This window comes from Ornithorhynchus anatinus, chromosome 5, assembly GCF_004115215.2.
Source record: "Ornithorhynchus anatinus isolate Pmale09 chromosome 5, mOrnAna1.pri.v4, whole genome shotgun sequence".
In the NCBI taxonomy this organism is placed as follows: domain Eukaryota; kingdom Metazoa; phylum Chordata; class Mammalia; order Monotremata; family Ornithorhynchidae; genus Ornithorhynchus; species Ornithorhynchus anatinus.
The window spans coordinates 11,130,798-11,158,322 of record NC_041732.1 but is presented as its reverse complement, the minus strand read 5'-3'; the positions used below and the strand labels follow the sequence as shown (position 1 = coordinate 11,158,322).

Here is a 27,525-nt window from a genome sequence, read left to right as displayed (position 1 = left end):
TGATCTTGAGGTGGGGACACGGACATTAATATAAATAAATAATTTATCATATACAGTTTGGAAGGGAGAGAGGCTGGAGGCAGGGAGAGCAGCATGGAGCTTGATATAATAATCTAGTCACAATATAAGGAGAATTAGGACCAGATTAGTAGCTGTTCTAGTAGAGAAATAGGGACAGGTCCGAGAATTATTGTGTACAAGGAATCGAGATAAAATTTTCCAGGTGAATGCTAACAAACCAAACTTCATTTTGGGTGATTCACTGCTACTTCATAAGACTGCAGCTCTATAATATAATTATGTCCTGCTTTAATGGAAACTTTAGCCTTTCTAGAATATATCCTCCTCCTTATCTCGTTTGTTCAAATGGATGGCTCCCCCTTTCAATCAATGAGCGATCAGTGGTTACAAAAATTGGCTATTGAAGTTTAGGCATCTCTGTTTATAATTACGAAAAGACTTTGTTTTTTTACGGTAAGCGCTTACTATATGCCAGGCACTGTACTAAGCAGTAGGATACACGATAATCAGGTTTGACGCAGTGCCTGACCCATACGGAAATCACAGTCTGTGGAAAGGCTGGAGGATTTAATCCCCATTTTACAGATGCTATAACTGAGGCACAGAGAAGTTAAGCGATTTCACCAAGGTCACACAGCAGAGGAGTGGTAGAGCCAGGATTAGAAACCAGGTCCTCTCAACTCAGGGCTATGTTATTTCTGTGCTATATGAACTTGAGAAACATTAATATCCAATAAACTATTAATTGATTTATAGTTCTGATGTAGTGAGAATTTTGTCTTCTATCTTCCAATTTTAGATTTAGGGTAGTAGAATTCCAATACTTTAAATATAATGTCATCTACAAAGTCTTACAGCAGCTAAATACGTGGTTTGAAAGGTAGTTTAAAAAGAGATAACAATCAAAATGCTTTGCATACCTTACATGATTATATGAAGAAAAACCCTTTCAAATTAGGCTATAATTATAGTTTATGTAACCACTTCAAAATTATAATGATTGTTTGGGTTAGTTAGTTTTTTTATCAAATGCTTACTATGTACCAGGTACTGAACTAAGCGCTGGGATGAATTCAAGATAAACAGTTTATTCATCCTCCCTGTCCCACATAGGGTTCAGAGTTTAGAGAAAAGATAAATAAATTACAGATAATGGGAGCATTTAAAAAAGTATGTAAATAGAGTAATAGTGATTTATTGACACCTTGCCCTGATGTATTTATTATTTAACTTTTTAAGCAGTGGGTATAAGCAAGCACAGGATCACCTATATGACTACATTAAAGATTGAATATGAAGAAACGTGCATATATAAAACTAAAAAAAAAGGGGCTGATTTTAAATTCATTTTCAAGTTATTTATATGCTAGGACCTGAGAACGATGGAGTCTGGGCATAAAAAATGGGAAGCAATTGTGATTTTATTATTCAAATCTCTTTATTCACCAACATCCCGTTTAATAATTAACAGTTCGCAAAATATACACGTAATGTTTCACAGTACTTTGAGAGTCCAGCTATGTACAGCCCTGCTCCCTTTCTGATTAAAGTTCTACTCTGCAATCCTTCTATGGGCAAAAAGGGGCGTTTTTCATGTCCCTTGCCTGACCTCTGTGCACACCTCTCTTCTTTGTCTTAACTTGGCCCACACTGCACTCGGCAACCATATAAATCTTCAGGTTTTTGACATGAGGTATGAAATGCAAACCACAGCTGTTAGTTTCCACAGTGTACAGGAACTGTGGAAATACTGCATCACCACCATTTGCTTATTTTTATTTGACTTCAAGTACAGAACCTTTGAGGTAAGACTGCTGGGTTTTTAAAAAAAAAAAATCCCTCCTCTGGAATTGGACAGTTGTCATTGTAAAAATTGTGTTTGGTTATGCAAGGCTAAAGTTAAAGTTTAAAGTTGAAGTAGTTGGGGGAGAGGGAGGGAAAGAGAGGAAGAAATAGAGAAATCGCCTTTGGGAGTAGCCGTGGATAACGTACCTGGGTCTAGTGAGCTGGTGTTTGGGATTTCCGTTGCAGAGTTATTGGGTATGATTAATCAAGTAGTAAAGAAAATCTCTTTCTAGGCGGAATTGGTTGCTTAGCATTTCTATAGCAAAATCCCCCTTTCTTTTTTAAAACATTTTAAAATATATTTGTTTTGATTCATAACAATGTAATTCTCACTTAGACGCATCTTCCGCTGGATTTATAGATAATTTATTTGCTAGGTGCATGCTGAAAATCTTTGGAAAAACACTTGCACAGATTACTAAAATGTCTTATTAAGATATCAAGAATGTTTTCAATGTGGAGGATTAAAGCTACTTTGGAGACGGTGTTTTAATTTTGTTACCTCTCAATGAGAATCAGTGGGGACCAATGAGCAATTTGAAAACCTGACACAAAATACAATTAGGATATGTAAAAAACCAGCAAATCTGAAGCCTGCAGTTTCAGGTGTTGACTCATTCCGTTCATAAGATCTATGTGGTTTATTACTATATTAACAAAGATAAAATATCTTCCTTAGATCCATTTCTGAGTGCAGTTCATACCAACTACATTACATGACGATTTCTTTCAGTTCTGTAATCATTCAAACAAATTGATGAAATAGTGTAAATATTTCATAGAAGCTCATTGAAGTTTTTTGACCTTTAGATGTTTTATCCAAATGATTTTTATGCATGTATAATACATCCATGAAAGAATGTGTAATATGATTTATAAACAAATATTTGACAGCAAGAATGCCTCATCTTAATTGCATTTTTACCTATTATATATTATAAATGTATTTTAACTATAGAAAACTGACTTTTTATATATTGTAAATAAAAAACTCTTTTTTAGGTGCTGTTTTTCAACGGCAGCCTTCCACCAGAAATAAAACATCAAAATAAAATGCCAACAGGTAAATTTATTGTAAGTTTACATACTTTTCAATGTCAATTATTCAGACTAGTAGTAAATTAATATCTGTAGGACTCTTACATTATTTTCTCAAAATATGCCTTTTCACATTTATATTTTCATTTAATTTCTGCAGGGGAGGGGGGGAGGGAGAGGGGCCTGGCTTGCATTCCAAATTATAGTTTGGTAACCTTTCTCATAAAAATTATCTTTCTTTTCAAACTAAAAACCAGCACATTTACTTAGCAGATGTTTTATAGCATTCTTTTGCACGCTAACCCCAAATTACTCCACTGCTAATACCAGCTTTCTGATCAACAGACTAATGGGATCAGAATAAAAATAGATCAAGAGATAGTGATTCAGGTTTGTTGAGTTTTCTTTGTCAGTAAAATGTTAGATGTTTGGACATGCCTGGTTATGATCCAGGGAAAACAGGGACACTGATTATGGCTGAGGAAAGTGCAGTGATAGTGAAGTTCACACCACCCTCAATTGAGAAGTTACATGGCTTGACTTTTGTCTAAGATAAATTATCTCATAATCATTCCCATTTTATATTTCTGAGCCACTATCCAAATTATTGACTAAAAACTTAAAACATTATTCAGAATTGATTGTTCAAGTATAATTAAAAGTTTGGATTTTTTGTTTCAAAAGAGAGACTGAAATGTATATTAGCTGGATTCTGTTACCGACGCTGCCGCTTAAATCCTTTGTAGCCAATGACTTGGTTCGCTTTTCCTCTGTTCAGAGTAGGTAAAATAATGTTTTTGTATTTGCTTCATTCTTTCATTATTTCTTACAGTATGTTTATTATTATAAACTCTTCCATCTTTTGTAATATAATTAGTATAATTCTCCTATATTTTAAGGGGTATGTAAATTCAGCTCTTTAGAATTACTGGGAGCAAAGGGACAACAACATACTTAAGTCACCATAACTTACTTTGTCCCAACGTTTTGTCCCGATCCCAAGAACCTGACCCTATTTGCCCAGCAAAATATGATTAATGAGCCTTTCCTCATGTCTAAATTACTCCTTTGCAGGAAAATATAATAATAGTTATGTTATTTAAGTACATTCTATGTGCCAACCTATCACTGTTCAGAGTACAGGGGTAATTTCAAGCTAATCAGGTTGGACACAGTCCCTATCCCGCAAGGGGCTCATAGTCTAAGTAGAAGGAAGAAGGATTCAATCTTCATTTTACAGTTGAGGAAATTTAGTTACACAGAAGTGAAGTGACTTGCCTGAGGTCACCCAGCAGATGAATAGCAGAGCCGGGATTAGAACTTGGAGGCCTGAGCCCTTTCCATTAGGCCTCACTGGTTCTCATTAGCTCTTTAGAGTAATTTTGAGAACCTCCTAGTGCCCTGGAAGTTAATGGGTCATTTAAGTGCCTGACTTTCTACCAGGAAGTGTTGTAGGGCATCTTGTGTACTAATTTCCCCATTGCTGTCAAAAGCAGCAAAGAAGAGAAACAGTGTGACCAAATAGAAAAATCACAGGCCTGGGAGTCAGAGGACCTGGGTTCTAATCCCCACCCCACCACTTTTCTTCTGTGTGATTTTGGGCAAGTCACTTAACTTCTCTGTGCCTCAGTTACCTCATCTGTAAAATGGGAATTAAGACTGTGGGTTGGGCCAGGGACTGGGTTCAACCTGGTTAGTTTGTATCTTCCCCAGCACTTTAGTACAGTGCCCAGCACACAGTAAGTGCTTAAAAAGTACCATCATCATCATCTTCCCTATTCCCTACACACATAATCTTAGAGTCCCATTTAACTCCACTCTCTCATTTGCCACCCATGTCAATCCCTCACATCTCATCCCTGTATCTTTCACTGCTCTGCTCCTTTTCTCTCCAGTCTTCTACCACTGCCCTAGTACAAGCTCTAATCACTTCATCCCTGGATTACTTGCTGGTCTCTCTGCCTCAAGCCCCTCCCCACTCCAGTCTATTCTATACCCAGCTGCAAGAATAATATTTTTCAAGATATAATTCGATCATGCCACTTCCCTTCTCAAAAGCCTAAGGTGCTAAATATTAATATCACTTTAGAATGATCAGTCACGGGCTTCCCAGCTCTCTGTCTATTGACTCCTTCCCCTTTTATATAACTGCTTTCTTATTCTACATCATGGCTTGGGCATTCCACATCAGCCAAGCAGACACCACCTTATCTTGCATAGGATTCTCTTCTTCAGATCCTATGACAGTGCCATTCTCTTCACCGAAAATGCCATTGCCTCACCTCCCCTTCCCGCCCCCTTTGTCAAACTAGTATTTCGTTTCCTTCAGAGCTCTTTTTGACACCACTTCCATGAAGTCTTTCCAAATGAACTCTTGCACAACATTGTTTAGTTCTGTTGTCACTGGCCATGCTGTGCCTTCTACTTACTTCAACATAGATGTAGGCCTTTTTGTGCACTTTTAGGTTACTTTTACTTGTGAGCATCATGCCTTGGCATCTCCAGTTCTTGTTGAATTTTATTGTGTTTGTATGGACCTGTCTCTCCACTAGAATATGAATTCCTTGAGTGCAGGAATAACATTTAATTCTCTTTTGCAATTTACCTTAGTCATCTAGTGCATTTGTACACATAGGTACTTGGCAATTAATACTTTGGGAAATGATGAAATACTGCTGATGATGACAATGTACATAGGCCTTTCTCCAAAACATTCAAATAATTTTACAGACTTGGGAAAGCCCATACCGGTTAAACACTGTTAGAATTTTCCTGGCTTGGTGAGAATCCATTCATTCACTTGCAGTTGTAGGCTAGCTGTCAGTGTACCCTTTTAGCCCCATTATTGTTATTTTCCAAATAATTGTCCATCAGCAAGATGACAATTCCTCCAGGAACATGGTTCAAAATGATAATGAGAAATAGGTACCTTTTCAGAGTTTTTGCTGACTGCCCTCCATTTCTCTCCCTGGACCAGCATGTTAATAATGGCCCAGCCCCTGAAGGGTGTGTAACACCAGTGAGAGCTGGAGCCAGGGATAGGGTTGCTGCTTCAGCTTCACAGTGATCCCATAACCATCTCAACAGCATCCAGGACACAACCCTCAGGGATTATAGTTCTGAGCCCCACGGAAGTTTAGGGTACTGTAAGTATACTCAGCTTTTCTGGGGGTCGAGGCAGGCGGTCAGTCAATCATATTTATTGAGCACTTACTGTGTGCAGAGCACGGTGCTAAGTGCTTGGGGGAGTACAAAACAATAAAAGAGTCACGTCCCCTGCCCATAATGAGCTTACAGTCTAGTGGGAGGCTCGGGTCTGCCGAGAATTCAGGGGTGTGGGGTTCCCAGGATGGGGAACTCTTTTGGAGGCTGGGACAGTTCTAGCATGTAGAAAATAGGTAGTGTGATCCTAGCAACGAGTAGGAAGCGTAAAACCCTTCTACTCTAGAGAGTGATTCTTGGACTGAAGCAGGTGTGTGTTTCAATCTAAGAATCATGAAAAGTGCGTAAAAGTCTGCACTTAGGTAGCTCCAGAAGGTCCACTTCTGAGCTCTATGGGCGCCTCCAAGGGAAAATCAAGATTTTTATTCTAATTATCTGTCCGTTTCCGTCTAGATCGACTGGAAGAAAATTCTGTACCTCCTGACAACTATCCCATCTATAGGAAAGATAATAACCTTCCCTATGAAGATGTTCATTTCAATATCTAATCTAAGTCTTCCCTGTTACAGTTTTACCTTTTGCTGCCTCCACTGGATATGTAGAACCAAGGGTCATCGACTTTCATTTAATTTTTCTATGCCCACACCAAGTATGATATTGTCTTTACCTCTCATAACCCTAGAGGAAGCATAAAGGGGACAGGTATTAACACTTTTATATTTCAGCAAGGAAATGGGTTCACTTTGGAAAATTGACTCCCCTAAGGTCACCAAGGAATTGGAAGAAAAATAAAATGCCTCAGTTTTTTTTTTAAGGCCTTTTGTTCTTTCCATTAGACCAGAGGTCCCCTGGACGTGGTTAATGTTCACCTGCCCCAGAGTCCATCGTGGATACCCCTGACATCATCCCATCTGCCTGTTCATTGGTTGGCATTTCAGGCCAAAGGCTTTGCTACTATTGAGCCATCTCCCCTTGGCCTGCTGCCACCTTGGCCAGCATCGAAAGGTTACTCATAGTCCAAAGAAGTAGACGGGGAAGGGAACAGTGCAGAACTCCTGGTACTCCTGGATGGCTGCTGCTAAACAGGTGGACTCTGGAAGCCAATTAGGAGGCATGCACAAACCCGCCATCTTGAAACCAAAATTCTATGCTTACCCGAGCGGAGGGAAATCAGTTTTGCCGATCCCTTCTTGGTTGGAAATGGAGTGCCCTTGAGAAACCCAAAGGTTCAGGAGTCTTGTTGGAAATTGGCATTGATTTTGCCAGAGCCGTTCCGTCTTCTGCAGCTTAAGCCTGAGGAAATTTTTTATGCACGTTGATATCTGATTAAAAGGTCATTCGGGTGTGCTAAAGCAAATATCTCTGAAGATCTGACAGAGAGTAAAGGTCTAATTACATTGTCAAGCCACTTGGAAATGAAGTCCCTTCCTCAGTCCATTTTATTGGCTTGGGTTTATTCCCTGACACCCCTACAGCAGTATCACAGCAGTATCCGCCCCCTTCCTTACTCGGGGAGCTACTGATATCTTTGGGAATGAAATTTATTTATGTCCTGGTGGGCAGAGTGCCAAAGAAGGAGTCAAATTCTTGAGGGAGAGTCCTCAGCTCAGTTTTTGCATATTATAGATCCTGGCACCCTCTCTCGCCTTAGGTCCATTAGGAGAATTTCACAGTTATTTCACCTTTTTATTTAAATCAAAAACTAGCACACAGGCTTTGAGTCTTCTCTCTAGAATGTAAGTTCATTTCCGTAACCCGTATTACATTCTAATCGAGGAGTCAAATCAAGTACTTCATTTTGGTGAAACTTTTTAAAATTACAGTAGGAAAACTATTTTAAGAGCTGCAGAAAAAAAAAAACCAAAACAAAACCCTAATTTGCCTTTCAATACTCTGAATATCTGTATATTTTAGATCATGAAGAACCCTGTGGCTTCAGTCACAGGTCATTTTGCCTAAATGGGGGAATTTGTTATGTGATACCTACTGTTCCCAGCCCATTTTGTAGGTGAGTGAAATGCATCTTTTTGTATTTTTAATATTTTCTTCTTTAACATCTTACAAAATGGTTAAAAACCCACCAGAATGAAGTTCAGCGGGACCAAGGGCAGGGTAGTTGTCTTACCATTTCATATAGAGGCGATCTAAAGCATTTGCAAAATACTACTTGCAGGTTCTTCACTCACATGTATTTTTGAAAATTGATAGTGGCAAGCTGCAAGCACTGTCAAATGCATTTGTCGTCAGCAGTAGCAAAACCTATGCTTACTTTGGCACGGTTGAAAGGCCACGCTGTATTTAGCATTGCTGATGAAAGCCACTGGAAGAGTTGGAACTGTGGAAAAGGGCAAAGAGAATTATTCCCCTTGCGTTTAGTAGAAATGCAAGTGGCCTCTTGTGGACAAAATGTGACGGCACAGATCATACTCTGCACATCGTGATCTCTCGTGGGTGAATAAATGCAGCGGCTGTCCCGACTGAATTTACCCACTTTAACCTCTCTTTTAGTATTGGATTCCTAGGGGTTTCTCTGAGATCTTAGTGCCCTCAGCCATTTTGCTACCATGGTAGGAATGACTGTAGAGGCCCACACTAGTGTTCCCCCTAAATTATCAGAGTGCTCCAAAGAATCAGTTAAAGACTGGAGAGGAGGAATTAGAATCCAGGCCTCTTTAAATTGAACCCATCCCACTGGCTGTCCCATTGACCCACAGCTTAACAGACCATTGATTTGCACGGTTCTAACAATTGTTGTGAAATGTGAGCTGACTAGAACCTTCCAGTCTTCAGAAGACTTAAGCAGAGCCTACCCATATATGGCCTGACCTCAACTTGGGGAGGAGGAAGCCTAGGATGGACTCACCTTGACTGAGTTCACAAGAGATGCAACTGACTAAAAGATGTCCAAGTTCAGCTCTGCCAAACTTTAAGAGCTGAGTTACTTAGCAAAGCCATACACTTGAAAGTTCTGGATGATAATACTCAATAATTGTGGTATTAAAGTGTTTACTATGTATTAGGCACTGTACTAAGCACTGGGATGGATATAAGCAAATCTGGTTGGACACAACCCCTGTCACTTATGGGGCTCACAGTCTTAATCCCCATTTTACAGACGAGGTAACTGAGGCACAGAGAAGTGAAGTGACGTGCCTAAGATCACAAAGCAGATAAGTGGCAGAGCTGGGTTTAGAACCCAGGTCCTTCTGACTCCCAGCCTGTGGTCTATCCACTAGGTAACACTGCTTTCTCTATGACTGAAGGTTGTGGACAATTTGAGTTGTTATAGTTTGACTTTAACCTGGAAAAAACTGTACATACACAAATCTTTCTCAATCACTGTATAAGACCCCTGGATCTTCAGATTGCTCAGAAGATAAATGATGTGTGCATTTGCTTAAGAAGAATAATAATAGTAATGGTGCTAAGCAATGTGATAAGTGTTTGGGGCAGATGTAAATTAATCAGATTGGACACAGTCCATGTCTGTACCATATGGGGTATAGTTCTGAGAGAGAGAGAGAGAGAGAGAGTGTATTTTATCCTTGTTTTACAGAGGGAACTAAGAAAGAGAGGTCGACTTGTCCAAGGAAGGTGTCAGGAGATGTAAATGGCAGAAAAGGAATTAGACCCTGGGTCTCCTCGTAGACCTGTGTTTTTTCCAGTAGAGCACACCACCTCATTTCCTTAGTCATTGCTTGAAAGACCAAGGAGGGCCTGACTCTACCAAACCCTCTAAATCCTAAGAATGCTTTGCACACAGTAAGCCCTTAATAAATATGATTAAAAGATTGATTGCTGGCTCCTCCAGGTTTTCCCCAAAGTATCATTGCATAGATCGTGATCATCTTGGTTTTTGCCAAACCTTGATTTGGGTAGTGATGAATTTTTGTACCATACCTTGCAAAATGAAATTTCGATGTCAAAAAGAGCATACAAAAAATCATGCAGAATGAATCCACAATGTGGATGATAGTAGATCGTCATCATCATCATCAGTGATATTGATTGAGTGCTTATTGTGTGCAGAGCACTGTACTAAGTGTTTGGGAGAGTACAGTACTGCAGAGATGTTATTTTAGTAAAGGTTTAAGGTGGGGCGAGTGACGGTTTGTCTTATATGAAGGCCAGAGGGAGGATGTGGGCAAGGGTCATTGGCGAGATAGTTGAAATCAAGGTACAGGAATTATGAAGAAAACTAGAGGAATTAATTCCTAAGCCTGGAAAAGAACTAACTTTAAATTATTATGATATGGAGGGTCGTGTTTTTATGTTCATTTCCACTGACCAGAACAAGAAATATATGTTTAGTTGCAATCCTTTAACTTCTGTTAGCTTTCCTAAATACTAACATGGGTTTCCAGAGGAGGCTGTTGTCAGGTCCCGAGTGGCCAACTCATTACCCAAGATTTTATTAGAAGGTTTGTGTGTTGGGGCTGCTGAGGGAATGATCATTACAACTTAATCAGAAACTAGATATTTTACTCTACAGCATGCAATCAACAGAAAATCAGAGATTCAGCTATAGCAACAAAGCACGCCCAACCCAGGCAGAGAGTTTTCTTACTGCGGGGTGATTAATCTCATCCGATGTTCAAGTCTTTAACGCGCCAGACCGACACGGGCGTCCCCGGACTAAGAGGTCCCTGGGCCCTGGCTCTCCAATCCTTCCCTTCAGAGGACAGTGAGCAACAACCCAGGTATCGCTCCTTTTGCACTATTCTTGTTGACCGTAACATCGAGCTTCTTCCGGATACGCCCTAAGCTATTACTACCAAATGGTTGGCTCGGTTTTGGGATGACAGCACAGTTTCCTTTCTCCTCCGATTCTCTTATCTTCTCCGATCACTAATCTGGGGGTCCCTCCACCTAGGCAGGATGCGATAAGCAGATGGCTGAGGGTCATGTTTGTTGAGAGAATTAGTTTAGGAAGTAGATGTTAAACAAGTTAGTCTCAATAAGTGGGTCCAGGGGTCGAGTCAATACTGGGGTCCTTAGCTTCAACACTCCACCCCGGCCAGACCAAGAGCATGGCCCTAGTGTCCAGTGACCAGGCTCTGAGTAGCCCGACGGGGGCGGAGGTGTTGGAAGCCTGGAATCCCTTACATAGAGGCAAACAACAAAGTATTTAGGCAAATCAATAGCCATAAAAATATGAGGAATAAAACAATATGTATTATCATTTGGTCTTCACTTGGACCCTATCTGTATATCGAATCCCAGCTCTGCCACTTGTCGGCTGTGTGACTGTGGGCAAGTCACTTAACTTCTCTGTGCCTCAGTTCCCTCATCTGTAAAATGGGTATTAAGACTGTGAGCCCCACGTGGGACAACCTGATTCCCCTATGTCTACCCCAGCGCTTAGAACAGTGCTCGGCACATAGTAAGCGCTTAACAAATACCAACATTATTATTATTATTATTATGTATATCTGGCTGTGATCACGAGACACGATATGCTGAAGGGCATGAAGTTTAGTGCGTTGGTTTACACGAGGTGCAAACTGCACTCGCAAACTATGGACGCTCCTTCCTTGGAGGTTTTTGAGAATCAAATAGAAATCTACCTGTCCCAGAAGGTGAAGAACACACATTCTTGGAAGAGAGGAGATGATTTATAGTTAACCTCTCAAAATTGCTTCTAGCTTTGTAATTCCCTGGCCTCTAATACCTCCCTAACCACCCTTCTTCTGATAAATAACCTGATTTATTTTTAGACGTTCTTTCAGTTGAGGTTTCCTAGAGAGATAGAAAATCCCTTTTGAATGTATTTATACTGGTCAGTCCCTCAGGAAATGTTCAGAATTGCAATCATTCAAAATTTCAGTAGTGCTGCCACCAAAATCTGCCATTTAATGTAACTTGTGTAAATCACTCAACCACAAATATTTCCCTCAGTTTCCTCAACTCTGAAAGAAAAGCTATTCTGATTAAGTCCAATTATTAGAAAACATTAGCTCTCAGAGATTGAATTGTGAATTAAAATCCCTCTTTGCAGCTGAGCATGTATGGAATCAACTTATAATTTGTCCTATAATTTTTCTGTTATAACATTAATTTTGCTAGAATATACTTTTCATAGGAAATCGAGTATTTTGCTAGCTTAATTTTTGTCTTTCTATTTTAATTAATAAATCATATTTAATAAGTATAATAATTATAATAATTATGGTATCTGTTAAGTGCTCACTGTGTGTACTGTATATATAATATAATAATTATGGCATCTGTTAAGTGCTTACTGTGTGACAGGCACTGTACTAAGCTCTGGGGTGGTTACAAGCAAATTGAGTCGGACACAGTCCCTGTCCCACAAGGGGCTCACAGTCTCAATCCGCATTTTACAATGAGGAAACTGAGGCAAGGAGAAGTGAAGTGACTTACCCAAGGTCACACAGCAGACAAGGGACAGAGCTGGGATTAGAACCTATGACCTTCTGACTCCCAGGCCCATGCTCTATCCACTAGGTCATACTGCTTCCCATGAGCTTACTAGGGGCAGAGCACTGTACTAAGCGCTTGGGAGAGTATAACACAGTATAACAGATGCATTCCCTGTCCACGATGAGCTTACAGGCTAGAGGGGGAGTCAGTCATTAATATAAATTAATTATGGATTTGTACATAAGAGCTGTGGGAATGAATAAAGGGAAGAAGTCAGGGTAAAGAGAGTGGGAGTAAAGGAAATGACGGCTTAGTCAGGGAAGGGCTCTAGAAGAAGATGTGCCTTCGGTAAGGCTTTGAAGGAGTGGAAAATAAATGTCTGTCAGATACGAAGAGGGAGGGTGTTTCAGGCCAGACTCAGGAAGTGGGCGAGATAGACGAGATCGAGATACAGTGAGTAGGTTGGTATTAGAGATGTGAAGTGTGTGGGTTGGGTTGTAGTAGGAGAGTAGTGAGGTGAGGTAGGTGCAGGCAAAGCGATTGAGTGCTTTAAAGCCAATGGTGAGGAGATTCTGTTTGATGCAGAGGTGGATGGGCAACCACTGGAGCTTCTTGAGGAGTAGGGAAACATGGACTGAACGTTGTTGTAGAAAAATGATCCGGGCACCAGAGTGAAGTATGGGATGGGGTGGGGAGACACAGGAGGGATTGAGGTCAGCAAGGAGGCAGATGCAGTAATCTATGTCGGACAGGATAAATGCTTGGATTAACATGGTTGTAGTTTGGATGGAAAGGAAAGGGCAGATTTTAGCGATGTTGTGAAAGCTGAACCGACAGGATTTAGTGATAGGTTGAATATGTGGGTTGAATGAGAGAGAAGTCAAGGATAACACCAAGGATACTGGCTTGTAAGACAGGAAGCATGATGGTGCTGTTTACAATGATGGGAAAGTCACGGTGAAGGACAGTGTTTGTTCTGTAGTAAAATAATTGCTTATCTTAAAGCAAATTTTTCTCAGAGTACTTTACAAAAGTGAGGTAATATAACATCCATTTAGAAATCCCTATACCACCTCCGCTAAATGTAATAGCCTCATTTTACAAATTAAACAAATAAGCAGGAAAAAAGGAAATAGTTTGAAATTCAACAATAAGGCAATCACACTTCAAATGTTTGATTCTCAAATCACACCTTAATCATTATATTAAACTCATTGTAGCCAGCACTGTAGTAATGGAAAGAAAACACTGAAACAAGCACTGTTACAATGAGGGGCATTGTTAACAGTGGAAAGAACATAGGACTGTCAGTCAGGAGATCTGGGTTCCAATCTTAACTCTGAGCTTACGGTCTAGAGGGGGAGGCAGACATTAATATAAATAAATTACGGATATGTACGTAAGTGCTGTGAGGCTGTGAGGAGGCGATGAATGAAGGGAGCAAGACAGGGCGACGCAGAAGGGAGAGGGAGAAGAGGAAAGGGCTTAGTCAGGGAAGGCCTCTTGGAAGAGATTTGCCTTCAGTAAGGTTTTGAAGGGGGAGTGAGTAATTGTCTGTTGGATACAAGAAGGAATGGCATTCCAGGCAAGAGGTAGGATGTGGGCGAGAGGTCGGTGGTGAGATAGATGAGATCGAGGTACAGTGAGAAGGCGCATTAGAGGGCCGAAGAGTTTGTGTTGGGTTCTAACAGGAGAGTAGCAAGGTGAGATAGGAGGGAACAAAGATGCTTTAAAGCCAATGGTGAGGGTTTTTTGTTTGATGCGGAGATGATTGGGCAACCATTGGAATTTCTTGAGGAGTTGGGAAACATGGCCTGAATGTTTTTGTGAAAAATGATCCGGTCCTTAATTTTCATAATTCTACTGTATTCCCCCAAGCACTTGGAACAGTAAGTACACTGTAGGTGGTCAATTCATAGTATGGATGGATCGATTGTATAAAACAACCAAGATACACATTTCCATTCTGACTCAGTTCCAACAATAATAATAATGACTGTGGTATTTAACACTTAATTTTGACAACCACTATGGCAGGTAAAATACAATCAGATCAGATACCACAGTTTCTATCCCACAAATAGCTCACAAATCTAAGTGGGAGGGAGAACAGGAATTTTATCCTTCTTGGAGGAAGGAGGAAATGCAAGATTGCAAAAGAGGAGAGATGTTGGGGTTAGGAAGGTAGATTAGGGAGCCATCTGTGAAGAAATGGTAGTTGAAGTTGTGGGGGTAGAAGAGAACCCAGAATTGAGTCTTGAGGGTGTCTCAGAGTTGGGGAGTGGGAGGAAAAGGAAGAGCCAGTGAGAGAGACTTTTGAGAAGCAGCACCCGGAGAGTTAGGAGGAGAGCACAATGTCAGATAAACCAGCATTAGAAAGTTAGGGAGATAGGGGTGGTCTACACTGTCAGACTGCTGGGAGGTCAAGGAGGATTAGCTCAGAGTAGAGTATATTTGCGGAGGCGGCCTTTGATGACTTTGGAGAGGGCCGGTTTTAGTGGACTAGAAATTGTGGAAACTGGATTATAGAGCGTCGAGGAGGAAGTTGGAGGAGAGGAATTGGTGGTTATGGGTATAAAAAAAACACTCGAGTTTGGACAAGAATGTTAAGAGAAAATCAGGGCAATAATAATAATTATAATGAGGATATTAAGTGCTTTCTTGGTGCCAGGCACTGTACTAGGCGCTGGGGTAGATACAAGCTAACCAGGTTGGACACAGTCCCTGTCCCATGTGGGGCTCACAGTCTCAATCCCCATTTTACAGATGAGGTAACTGAGGCACATAGAAGTGAAACATCTTGCCCAAGGTCACACAGCAGACTAGTGGCAGAGCCAGGATTAGAACCCATGACTTTCTGACTCCCAGGCCCGGGCTCTACCCACTAGGCCTTGCTTCTTCTGTAGTGCAATGGCTAGTACAATGGCTAGTGGCTTTTTTAAAGAGAGGGGAGATGTGGGTTTGTTTGAAGATAGAGGGGAAGGAGCCTTAGGAGAGTGATCAGTTAAAGGTGGTGGTCAGAGACGGAAGAATGGACATAAGAGTATTTAGAAGCTGAGAAGGGATGAGATGCAAGTTGCAGAGGAAGAGGGTAGATTTTGAAAGCTGATGGGAGCACTTAGGTTCACATCTGTAATTAATTTATTTATATTAATATCTGTTTCCCCCTCCAGATTATGCACTCATTGTGAGCAGAGAACTGTCTAACAACTCTCTTATATTGTACTTTCCCAAGCACTTAATATAGTGCTCTGCATACGGTGAGCGCTCAGTGAATAAAATTGTGTGAGTGAATGATTGGGAATCTCATCTTGGGAGATATCCAAGAGGGATGAGAAACTGAATGAAGGGGTAGGAGGAGTTGGGGAACTCATGCCTCATGGTTTCAATTTTTGCCCACAAAGCAGTTGACAAGGAAGGGAAGCTGGGGTTACTAGAGGTTTCTTAGGAAGGACTAAAAGATCACCGTGGCTTAGTAGACCTCTAATGGACTTGGCAGTCAGAGGTTGTGGGTTGTAATCCGAGCTCCGCCCCTTGTTAGCTGTGTGACTTTGGGCAAGTCACTTAACTTCTCTGTGCCTCAGTTACCTCGTGTGTAAAATGGGGATTATGACTGTGAGGCCCACGTGCACCAACCTGATTACCTTGTATCTGTCCCAGTGCTTTGAACGTTGCTTGGCACATAGTACGTGCTTAACAAATGCCATCATTATTAATTGTACATATGTTGTACAAAAGAATTAGAAATATGGTAATATGATTTTTCAAACTTCAAAATAATGGTGTGTATTATGTTGTTTTCCACTCAAATTTTGGATGTGCCAGAGGTTCAAAGTGATTTTATTTCAAATTTGTATTTTAGTCCTACAGAGGAGTCTATTTAAGATACCGATAAATTTGAATGACCCCACAAAAATAGTAGTGTTTTGGTTTTCTTCCCTACCAATGGGTGCTTTAGGTTATTGTACAGCATATTCTGAATGTAAAATTTCAATAATTATCTCAGTATAAGAGTTTCAGGTTTACCACTCTAAATGTGTAACTATATAAAGTCAATGTTTGTCTCTGCTTTCATGGTCAGGTTGGAATTTCTGACCTTCATCAAAACTGTTTTTAGCTAAATGGTTTGAAACAGGTGTGATACAGATAACTGCTCTCTACACACTTTTGAGGTAGTTGAAGGAATGTGTGAAACTAGCATGTGGATCTAGTTAAAAATTCTCTTTTGAGAGAGATTATTCTTAATAATATTTTTTGTAATATCCTACACTGAAAACATATAAAATAACTCCTAGTTCAGATATAATCGCCTATTCCTCACTATAACTAAATACACAGAGCAATTTTTGTGTTTTGGTGGGTTTGTGTTTGTAATTACCACTCACGTCTTTCCACTAGGAATTATTGTACTAGATGCTTCCAGATGAGCACTTCCACCATTGAATTCCACCTACATTTTTTGAATGTAAGATTTAAAGAAATCTGACCCTTTACTGTAGATTCAGGAAGTGTTTTAATACCTGCTTCCAGGCATCGGCATTACAGAACAAGTGTTTGAACTTGAAAATTTATGCTGTCCTATTTTTAAGAGTTGAAAGATTTTTAGGTTGCAAAGTGATTTCAGTTAATCAGTGGTATTTTTTTAAGCACTGACTTTGTGCGAAGGACTCTACAAAGTGCTTCAGAGAGTGCAATACAGTCGGTAGATATTACCCCTGTCCTCAAGGAGTGTACAGTGGAGATAGACATTAAAGTAATTTCCAGGTAAAGGAAGCAACCTAATGTCAAGCTATGTATAAGAGAGCTGTGGGAGGGGGCGGAGGGCGGAGATGTTGAGTACCTAATGCTTAGGGGTTGGATTACGTGCACGGATGAGGCAGGAATGGAAGATAGGGTCAAGGCCGGGGGCAGGGGGGTGGGTGGGGATGAGAGTTTAGTTACAGTAGCCTTCGTGAAGGAGGAATGATTTCAGTAAGGCTTTAAAGATGGGGAGAGTACCGATCTGTCATTTGTAGTGGGACGGAGTTCCAGGCAGGAAGGAGGGAGTGAGCAAGGGGTCAATGGAGGGTGAAGCGAAAACAAGGGGCAGTGAGTAGGTTGGTATTAGAGGAGAGTGGGAGGACTGGGTTGTAGTGAGAGAGGATCAAGGATAAATGAGAGGGAGAGAGCTGAGTGAGGAGCTAATGATGAGGAGTTGGATGGGCAGCCATTGAAGAGGCACCTGAGGACTGGGGAGGTGAGTGCAGACCAATTTTGAAGAAGGCAAAAGCTAGAGACAGAGAGGTCAATTAGGAGGATGAGGCAGTAATAATAATAATAATGTTGGAATTTGTTAAGCGCTATGTGCAGAGCACTGTTCTAAGTGCTTGGGGGAGATACAGGGTCATCAGGTTGTCCCACGTGAGGCTCACAGTTAATCCCCATTTTATAGATGAGGTAACTGAGGCCCAGAGAAGTGAAGTGACTTGCCCACAGTCACACAGCTGACAAGTGGCAGAGCCGGAAGTCGTACCCATGACCTCTGACTCCGAAGCCCAGGCTCTTTCCACTGAGCCACGCTGCTTCCCCAGTAGTTGAGATGGGATATGACAAATGCTTGAACGAATGTGGTAGCAGTTTGGATGGAGAGGAAGGAGCAAATTCTTGCAATATGGAGGGAACATGCATGGCCCGGTGGTTAGAAGACAGGTCTGGGAATCAGAAGGACCTGAGTTCTAATCCCAGCTCCGCCACTTGTCTGTTGTGTGACCTTGGGCAAATGGCTTAACTTCTCTTTGCCTCAGTTATCTCATCTGTAAAATTGGGATTAAGACTGTGAGCTCCATGTGGGACCGGGACGGTGTCCAACCCGATAAGCTTGTACCTACCTCAATGCTTAGTACAATTCCTGGCACATAGTAAGTGCTTAACTAATACTATAAAAAAAACCAAGGTTTAGTAAATGACTGAATGTGTGGGTTGAAGGAGAGGATATTACCCAGTGGGCGGGTTTATGAGGCAGGAATAATGGTGGTGTTCTCTACAGTGATTAGAAAAGTCAGAAGGGGGAGAGAATTTTTGGGAGGGAAGATGTCGGTTTTGAACATGTTTAGTTTGAGGTGATGACAGGAAAGAGATGTCCTCAAGGCAGGAGAAAATGCACGATTGCAAAAATGGGGAGAGGCTGAGGCTGGAGATGTAGATTTGGAAATCACCAGTGAAGAGATAGTAGTTGAAGCTGTGATTTCTAAACAGAAGCCTCCTTTCTCAATGACACTGCCCAATTCTTGCTTTCCCACCACAGAGCTAATTTTTTTTTTTGCCACAAAATGCTTTTATGTAAAAAAATCTAAATTAATTAAACTATCAGAACTATCCACTATTTAGTCACCCAGGGGGAGAAAATGGTCCAAAATCAGTTAATTTTTCTTGGAAGAAAAATCTAAGGTTTTCTTCTATGTTCTTTTTATCAGAAATACTTGCCCTTCATGAAAGTAATAAGAGCAACAGATAAATATATTTAAAGGACTGCAAAATTTGGAGTCTGTCCTCGCTTCCTGCATAACGCCCAATCCCTCAACTCCTCTCACTGGTCTTTTTTTTCCTTCATTTTTTAGATTGTAAGCCACCCGCCGAGGGAGAGGGACCGTATCCAATTCCTACCTTTGTATTCTTTCTCAGCACTTAGTAGAGTGCTCTGCACATACCAAGCGCCAAATAAATACTACTGATTGATGGGTCCCTGGAATCTTACACCACAATCTTGGATTGTGGTCTTGTCTGTTTTTACAAGTTGAGAAGTGCAAGAGCTTCAGGTCATTTTTGTTGGTGATTCAGTAAATGTGACTCTTTGGAGCCAAAGTCCTAGAATGGATTGTTGTGTGGCTGGAAAAACTGTCCATTACCTTGACTGCTTACTTAGAGATCCAGGAGCACTTGGCTTTAGAATTTGCTGTAGTCCAGTTTGATAATTGTATCTCCCTAAACTCCTCTGATATTTTAGCAGAATATTGCCACGTTCTTCCCTTCTATTGATGTTATGAACTGTTAGCTTTCCACTACAAATAACTTCTGCCAACAGTAGTTTTGAGTATACACTCAATATTCTGAATGCTATTTTGATTGCCATATGAACAGTCTTGAGTAACCATACATGATGATACCTGTCTCAAGTCGGTTTTGCACTCACTTGCTCACCCTGTAAAAACAATGGTCTTTTTGCTGTTATTGCATCTTGGCAATCACACTACTGTTCATTAGTATTACATTGGGACCTTACCTGTAATTGTTAAAGGCCACTTTTACAAATAGTTTCCTGTGAAGTATAATGCTCAGGAACCAAATCACATCACTTTAAATCATGAACTTTAATCAGGTACTAACGTTCCTTTTAACTTGAATGATATTCAGGTTTACAATCTTGAATTTCACCTGCTTTAACAGAATCAATCAGTGGTATTTATGGAAAGCTTACCGTATGCAGAACACTGTACTAAGCACTTGGAAAAATACAGTACAACAGAGTTGTTGTATATTGTCCCTATCCACAAGGGGCTTAGCCTACAGCGGGAGACAGACATAAAAGTACATTCCAGATAGGGAAATACTGGAACTTTCTGTGGGCAGAGAACGTTTCTCTTTAGTGTTATAGTGTACTCTCCCAAATGCTTAGTATAGTGCTTTGCACACACTAAGTGCTCAGTAAATACGGTTGCAGAAATGGATGAGTATTCATAAGTGCTGGGGGCTGGAGTGAGTATCAAAGTGCTTTAAAAACCACAGAATCTCCAATTCCTTTATTTCACAAACTTTTGATTGTACCAAGCCCTGTTTTATCAACCTCAGGTACCTTCAGGAACAGAGTATCCTACATTTCGGAAGGGAAAGCTATGAGTTGTTGGGGAAAAGAAGTGCACAGCCTTTCCAATACATCGGTGAGGTAAAATAAAGCCTGAGTCTCTAGAACCTTCAGAAGGGCTTTTCATTGACGTAGTCAGCTTTTAATGTGACTTAATACAAAGTATGGCCTGTAACATGATAACCATATGGGCCTTCTGGCTTCATTTGTGGGCTGGTCACATTTTGGTTATATTGATGATGATGGCTTTTTCTTTCAAGAAGCAAAATTATTTTTAGGGGGCACCTTATTTGAGGACACCTGCTTCTCCCACATCAAAAATGAAGGCCTATAGGATTGTAACCAGCTTCATCAGAGATAAAACTGTTCTTGAAAAACAAATCATCCACAGAGGACAACCACTCCTGTAAATATCTTCTGTCAATCCTGAGGATTTAAGGCAATAACAATAAAACCACAATTTTTTTAAAAACACGATACCTTAAGAACAGAATTCTGAGGCTTCTTTGAGTGGAAGAGGTGGTAAGCATCCCAAGGACACAGGGAATAGTCAACAAACAAGGAAGAGACCCAGGAAGACAAACCCTTAAGCTAAAAAAAAGTTCCTGTGAAGGGAGAAGTTATGTGAAAGAGATATCCAGTCCACACCTAAACCAACTGTGCTCAGAATTGTTCTGGTTTTCAGGCTAAGATTATTGAGATAAAATTGTTCTATATCTGGCTAGAATCCAAAAATTGACTTACCAGAAACCCATTTTTCCCTCTAAGATTAGAAAAGTACTGGATTGAGCCATTCTTTTTGATCCTCATATTCTTCAGGAAAACAACAATGAAGGTTTCAAAGGGAACAGAGATGTTTTCTCTGATAGTCTTTCCATTAAAGAAGGCATTTACATCATATCAGGAAGGTTAATTATGCATCACCTCAGCTATGTGATTATTCTCTGTGATCTGTTGAGTGAACTGAAGAGTTTTCTAGCCTTTATTTTCTCAGGTTTGCTTTTCCCTTCTCTTATGTAGGCTGCAAACAATAGGTCATAGCTCTCTGAAGAGCCTCTCAAGTCAGGAGTCCCTCTAACAAGTCAAAATTCTAATTTTATGAGAACTACAAAACCTTCTGTCACACCCTCAATCCTTTCTGCCCATGGAGGAAGAGTTGAGAGGAAAGAAACAATTTTACCAGAGCAAAATTGGCCTGAAGCCAGAGCCCAGAGCAGAGCTGAGGGAACTCAGAACATTTGAGAACACCAAGAAGGAGGTTCTAGAGGAGCCAAAAAAAGGATCCCCATGAAACTAAAGTGACAGGAAGGACAAGGAAAACCTACAACTAGTGGGGGGGGGGGGGAAACCCCCAAACAACCTGATAACAGAGAAGGGTAAAGGCAGGCAGATAGAGAGGCGAGAGAAAATGTGAAGCTTAAGGTACTCTGACTTTTTTTAAGGGGAGAGGGCAGTGGGGAAGGGAGAGGGTTCAGCTAGTTTCCCCAAGAAAAAATGTACAGAAAACATCTTAAAAATTTTAAAACAAAATTGTAAAAAATGACAGCAGTGCAAATTTGCTTATTATTTATGGACCTTTATAATGCTTATATAGGGTCCATAACATTTCCATTGGAAAGATTTAAATATTAATCTAGGCCTTTTAGCTCAATGTAATCATCTGGAGAAAAAGGGGTTACATCAGTGAGTTAGTGCTTAAGAAGTAGGGTATGAACATAAGTGCTGCGGAGGTTGTGATTTGCTGAGTGTTTGAAGAGGCAGCTGTGGGGATATAAACCTGAGGAGAGTAGAAATTAATCAGAAAAGGCCTCTTAGAAGAGATGTGATTTCAGGAGGGCTCTGGAGATGGGAAGAGCTATAGAAAAAATGTTTTCACTTTTAGAGATTGTTCAGAAGATCCAAGTACAGATTAGTCACGCCTCTGATTCCAATGACCCCTTGCAAAAGAGTTTATAACTCGAGTCCTTGTATTGCTATAGACTTGGTTGATATTCTACTTCTTCTTATAACTTTTGCAGCTTTATATCTAGGCTTTTTAGTCGGTGTTTATCGTGGGCATAATGTATGGTATTTTCCATTTTTTTCCCCATAAGAATCTAAAATATCCTTATTGCAATTAATGTCTTTTCATGTGCTCAGCTGGAGAAAGTGATATTATTGCTACCAGAAAGATAGTGAGGCTTAATTGATAGAAAGCAGAACTAGAAGGCATGAGGTTTGAGTGTTTATCCTAACTCCCACCACCGTGTCATTGTAGTAATGTTTGAAAAATTTGAATTTTGTTATCTGCTTCCTCATTTGCAAGATAGAAATAATATTTGCTCCTCTCTACCTAATGGAAGGCAAATGAAAATGAATTGCCCAAAGTTCCTTAAAATAAGATGGTTCTGCCTAAATGTCTAAAAGTATTCCAGAGTGCTTCTTTTGAAGCCATTTTGAATGAAACAAAGCCTGTTTTAAATCTTGCCATTTAGCTATGCTGGCTTCCCACTGTTTCTGTTTCTCACACTAACATATATTAATATCTTCACACTTGCTCATGACCCATCTACTTAGTTCTTGACTGCTTACTTAGTTTCTTTCAACTCAGGCCTTCTCAGGTCTTTTTATGACACTCCGTTAGCATTGTCCACTTGCTTGAAATTTCTTCTCTTGCCCCTAATGTAGCTTTCTCTCCTTACTTAATTTTGTGTTGAAAGCTACCAATTCGTAAATATGAAAATCCACTCATTTTCCACCCCTCTATTATGTTCTTTCATCGAATACTCATTTTAACCCATTTGGGAGATGTAGAAGTATAAATGATATTTATCGAGCATCCAGTGGTTGCTATGCAGTGTTCTAAGTGCTTGGGAAAGGACAAGAGAAGCAGCAGAAGAGCTTCCATTCTAACAGGGGAGATAGAAATAAAAATATTTACAAATGGTGGAAGCAGAATAAATACTTAGCTGTATATTTGCTTGTGCCCTGCCCGTAGTAAGCACTCAGTAAATACCATTGTTTGATTAATATTTGAATAGGCACATATAAGCAAGTGCTAAAATGGATTTATACTTTTAAAAAGTAGTAGTTAAGCACTTATGATGTGCCAGTTACTGTACTAATTACTGGGGTAGATACAAGTTAGTAAGTCCAGACACAATCCCTGGCCTACATGGGGCTCACAGTCTGAATAGGAGGGAAATCAGGAAATTAATCCCCATTTCACCGATAAGGAAACTGAGACACAGCGAAGTTAAGCGACTTGCCCGTGGTCATGCAGCAAGCCAATGGTGAAGCCAGGATGATAATAATAATAATAATGTTGGTATTTGTTAAGCGCTTACTATGTGCAGAGCACTGTTCTAAGCACTGGAGAAGATACAGGGTAATCAGGTTGTCCCACGTGAGGCTCACAGTTAATCCCCATTTTACAGATGAGGTAACTGAGGCACAGAGAAGTGAAGTGACTTGCCCACAGTCACACAGCTGACAAGCGGCAGAGCCGGGATTAGAACCCATGACCTCTGACTCCCGAGCCCAGGCTCTTGCCACCGAGGCACGCTGCTTCTCTAAGAACCCAGGTTCTCTGACTCCCAGGTCCATGCTCTTTCCACCAGGCTATACTCATTCTCTCCTCTTCTCCCTTTCATTGCATTTTCAATTTTTGATTTACTCGAGCTTTTGATGTTATTTTCCCTCATAGCCTCTACTCCCCTACTTCAAATTGCATGATTGTACGAGGCATTTTTACAAAAAAAGCCACAAAACTTCTTTTGAAATACTATCTCAGAGCATGAAGGCTGGATATAATTGAGACCTATTTTTTTTCCTGTTAATGGTAAATTTGAAAACAGCAGGACTAAGAAAATGGCAACCAATGCAGCAACCAAGCAGTGCTGGGTGGATATGACATTTGGGATGACATTTGGTGAATGGAAAGAATTATTGAAAAGAAAATGGGTCTGTTGAAAATCAACTGCAAGATGTTGGCAATAAATTGACAGACGGGACCCAGCTAATTAGATTGAGGGAAGTGGCATACCTCAAAAATGAGCAGAAACTACCTTCCCTTCCCATTCTCCTCCCTAAGTGGGGCATTTACTGCTTCTTAACAGCGGGAATTTGCCACTGTTTGACAATGAATACTAGCTGCTCCTTAAATAACAGTCAAATCATGGAGGGTGAGTCTTTTATGCTAATGATAATAATAGTAATAATAATTGTGGCATTTGTTAAGTGTTTACTATGTGCCAGGCACTGTACTAAGTGCCGGGGTGGATACAAGCAAATCAGGTTGAACACGGTCCCTGTCCCACATGGGGACTCACAGTTTTAACCCCCATTTAACAGATGAGGGAACAGAGGCACAGACAAGTGCCTTGACCAAGGTCACACAGTAGACAAATGGAGCCGGGATTAGAACCCACTACCTTCTGACTCCCAGGCCCATGCTGTATCCACTAGGCTACGCTGATAGAAAAGATAAGGGGTAGAAGTAAGGTTTTTAGGGGAGGGGGACCATTGTTTTGTTTTTTTAAAAAGAGCTACCAGACATTTGTAATTACCAAACAGCTGATCAAAACATCCCACCATGGTTCACCAGAACCAGCCTCTGTGAATAACTCCCTCCTCCTCTCACTGTAGCTAAATTCAAATCTGGAAGTTTACAGTCTCAGGCTCTGTTTGTGTAGGAAAACAGGCACAGATATTTCGTGAATGTACAATTGTCCAAATTTTATTTAATTATTTGTAGCGCCTTGTTTTTACCTGAAAATGGGAGTCATATTAGAGTTAGTCTAGGGATTTGAAAACATAAATGCTTCAGATGGCATAAGTTTAGACTATCAGTTCCTAGTTATAGCTATGCCGTGGTCACTACTATTTTTTGAGCATCAGCATTTCTACTACCGACTTGTATTTCAATCAGAAGACTCTTTACTTGGTTGCAGTAAGGAGTGAAAGATCTTATGGGGAAAGAATCATTTTGGTTATTAAACCTGAAGGAAAAATGTTTAAATTTTAAGAAAATAGGAGAGAACATTTCTGTATCTAAGGACCAATTTTACAGACTGTTGCTTTGAAACTATCTTTGGTAAAAGTTTCAGATTAATGTGTTAGTTTTGTCTTGGGAGAGGTACACTGCACGAGGTTTTGCAGGCAAGATGAAGGTTTTTGTGAAGATTTCATATAACACATCAGCCTTGCAAAAACATTTTCTGTAGTGTGATGACTTTAAAACTATTTGGCCTGCAAAATTTGTGATGGTCCTGCTCACATTTATAAATTTCATCTCCTTTGCAAATTCTCTCCCTTCCTCCTCCTCTTGCTTTGGCAGGCTGAAGGAGCATAAGCATCTGCCTGAAGTAAATATGTTGAGAGCTCTTCCACAGATACAGATTTAATTTGAAAACCAAACAAAAAGGAAAGAGAGCGGTTAAGACTACTGAATTAATTTTAGTCTCTTTGCCTAGTTATTTTATATCTAATTCGTGTTGGGCTCGTGGGCTAATCATTTTCATGGCTGGTAAATATTATTTTAATATTTAATTTAGTAAACATTTTTCCTTGGACTTTGGGATGAAAGGAATGAAATGCCCTTATATTTATTTTTAATTAACATTTAAGCTAATTTTTGTTTTTCAGTTGTAATACACTGATTATGTGGGCAAAAGGCAAAGCAATCATTACCCCATACCCAAGTGGTCTTGACAGATACTTTTTTGTGGGATGATCTCTTGGCCCTGAGGGACCGATATTCATTTTAAAAGCCCCTGGCTTTAGGCCACTGAGTTTTAGCTCCTTTCTTCTGTGGGCTGAGAGAGAAAGTTGAGGTTGAAGAAGCAAACCAAAAATTCAGAATCCTAGTTTGAGTTAACATTGGATTGAGTGTTGTAGATTTAAATTGGGCCTTATATTTTCTTTTCATAGAGGTTTTTAATTCTAGTAATCTGTGATGTAGGAATATTGCCAAGCATATTACATTAAGGTTCACCTAGTAATGCAGCTGAATAGCACTACAGTAGAACCTGTCTAGGAGACTTATTTGGAAACACATCTGCCAAAAATGTTAATTTCTCAAGTTGTGGATTTTAGACCATCTAGAATTTGTGGAGACCACTACCAAAAGGACCTCTTTTCTGTGAAACACCAGATGATTTCTTGAAGTCGATTCCATTATATTTCTGTAGCTCTTGAACTTCATCCTGGATTGAGATTAGTGCCCTTGAGAAATTCAGAAGAAACAAAATGATCACTTCTGTGGAGGCTTAAGAATATGAATCACTAAAGTCACAGCCCTCCTAAAATACAACTCTTTGGGGGAAAAGGCAACCCATTCTACCTGAAATATTGGTCAGTAAAAATACTAAAATTTGGGGGCAACAAATGTCAGCGACGTACGTCAGTCATGCCTCCCTCCTCTATCTTTATGCCATAGCTGTCAGTCACACTTATTTAGGAAGAAGAAACTACTCTGCAAGACTAGTGCTCTTAGCTGCTATGTTAGAGCAGAAGCTTTACAGTCGGAAAGGAAACCACACTATATGTGCTGGTAATAAAACTGCAATTTCTTCTGCTGGTTGTACTTTACGGTTACATGAAACTATCCTTGTGCTTTTGCCTATTGGTTATCCTATAGAGGATAATAACTAATTTTTAGGTAACAACTAAAACACATAACTATCTTCAGGATACATGACATCTGGAAGCAGATTGCAGGATATTCCATTGATCTCACCAGTAAAACTTCGTTTTCACCACAGGAAAACCATGCAAAGTGAAAACTGTGACTTTTGCCCAGCTCTAATACTTAACTTCTTTTGTCAGGAAGTGAACTGACGCTGGCTTCTCTTTGTCTTATTCCAAGTTGGGGCATGAGATTTTCCCTGCATTAGAAGGTTGTTGAGACCTGAAGCCTGGGAAGGTAAGATGCCAGCATGAATATTGTCCATTTAGTATTTTGGTTTCATTAGGCAACTGGTGATTAAGAACATACGTCTTTCCAACAACTGTTCTTTAGGGAACGGTTTGCTGAGCCCTTTTAGAATGAATAAGGCACTTAAGAGAAAATGTCTGCATCTGGAAGATTCACAGTTCATTTTATATTTATTGAAAATAAGAGAACTGAACTTATGACAAAAGAAAAAGAAAAACTTGATGTACTTTTTTTTAGGTGGTGGTTGGGGCGTGAGTTTGTAGTGATACAGTTACAGATGTAGTATGGATAGATGCTGTTTCTGAAGACCTTTTCTTCACCT

The 27,525-nt window shown here is 40.2% G+C and overlaps 1 protein-coding gene across 11 annotated transcripts in view; it reads left to right on the top strand.

Annotated features, from left to right (window-relative positions):
• NRG4 (neuregulin 4) overlaps positions 1–27,525 on the top strand; it is a 93,348-nt gene that overhangs the window by 42,266 nt on the left and 23,557 nt on the right. For 7 of the 11 annotated variants that reach the window (XM_029065875.1, XM_029065870.1, XM_039912271.1 and 4 more), the window contains exons 1-3: positions 1,689–1,826; positions 2,869–2,929; positions 7,981–8,074. In XM_029065875.1, the coding sequence (XP_028921708.1) occupies positions 1,710–1,826; positions 2,869–2,929; positions 7,981–8,074 (272 nt within the window). In that variant the 5' untranslated portion in view covers positions 1,689–1,709. Of the gene's footprint in view, positions 1–1,688; positions 1,827–1,981; positions 2,062–2,868; positions 2,941–7,980; positions 8,075–10,558; positions 10,767–27,525 lie in introns of those variants that run through there. The other 4 variants (XM_029065873.2, XM_029065874.2, XM_029065877.2 and 1 more) reach the window with 3 other exon arrangements.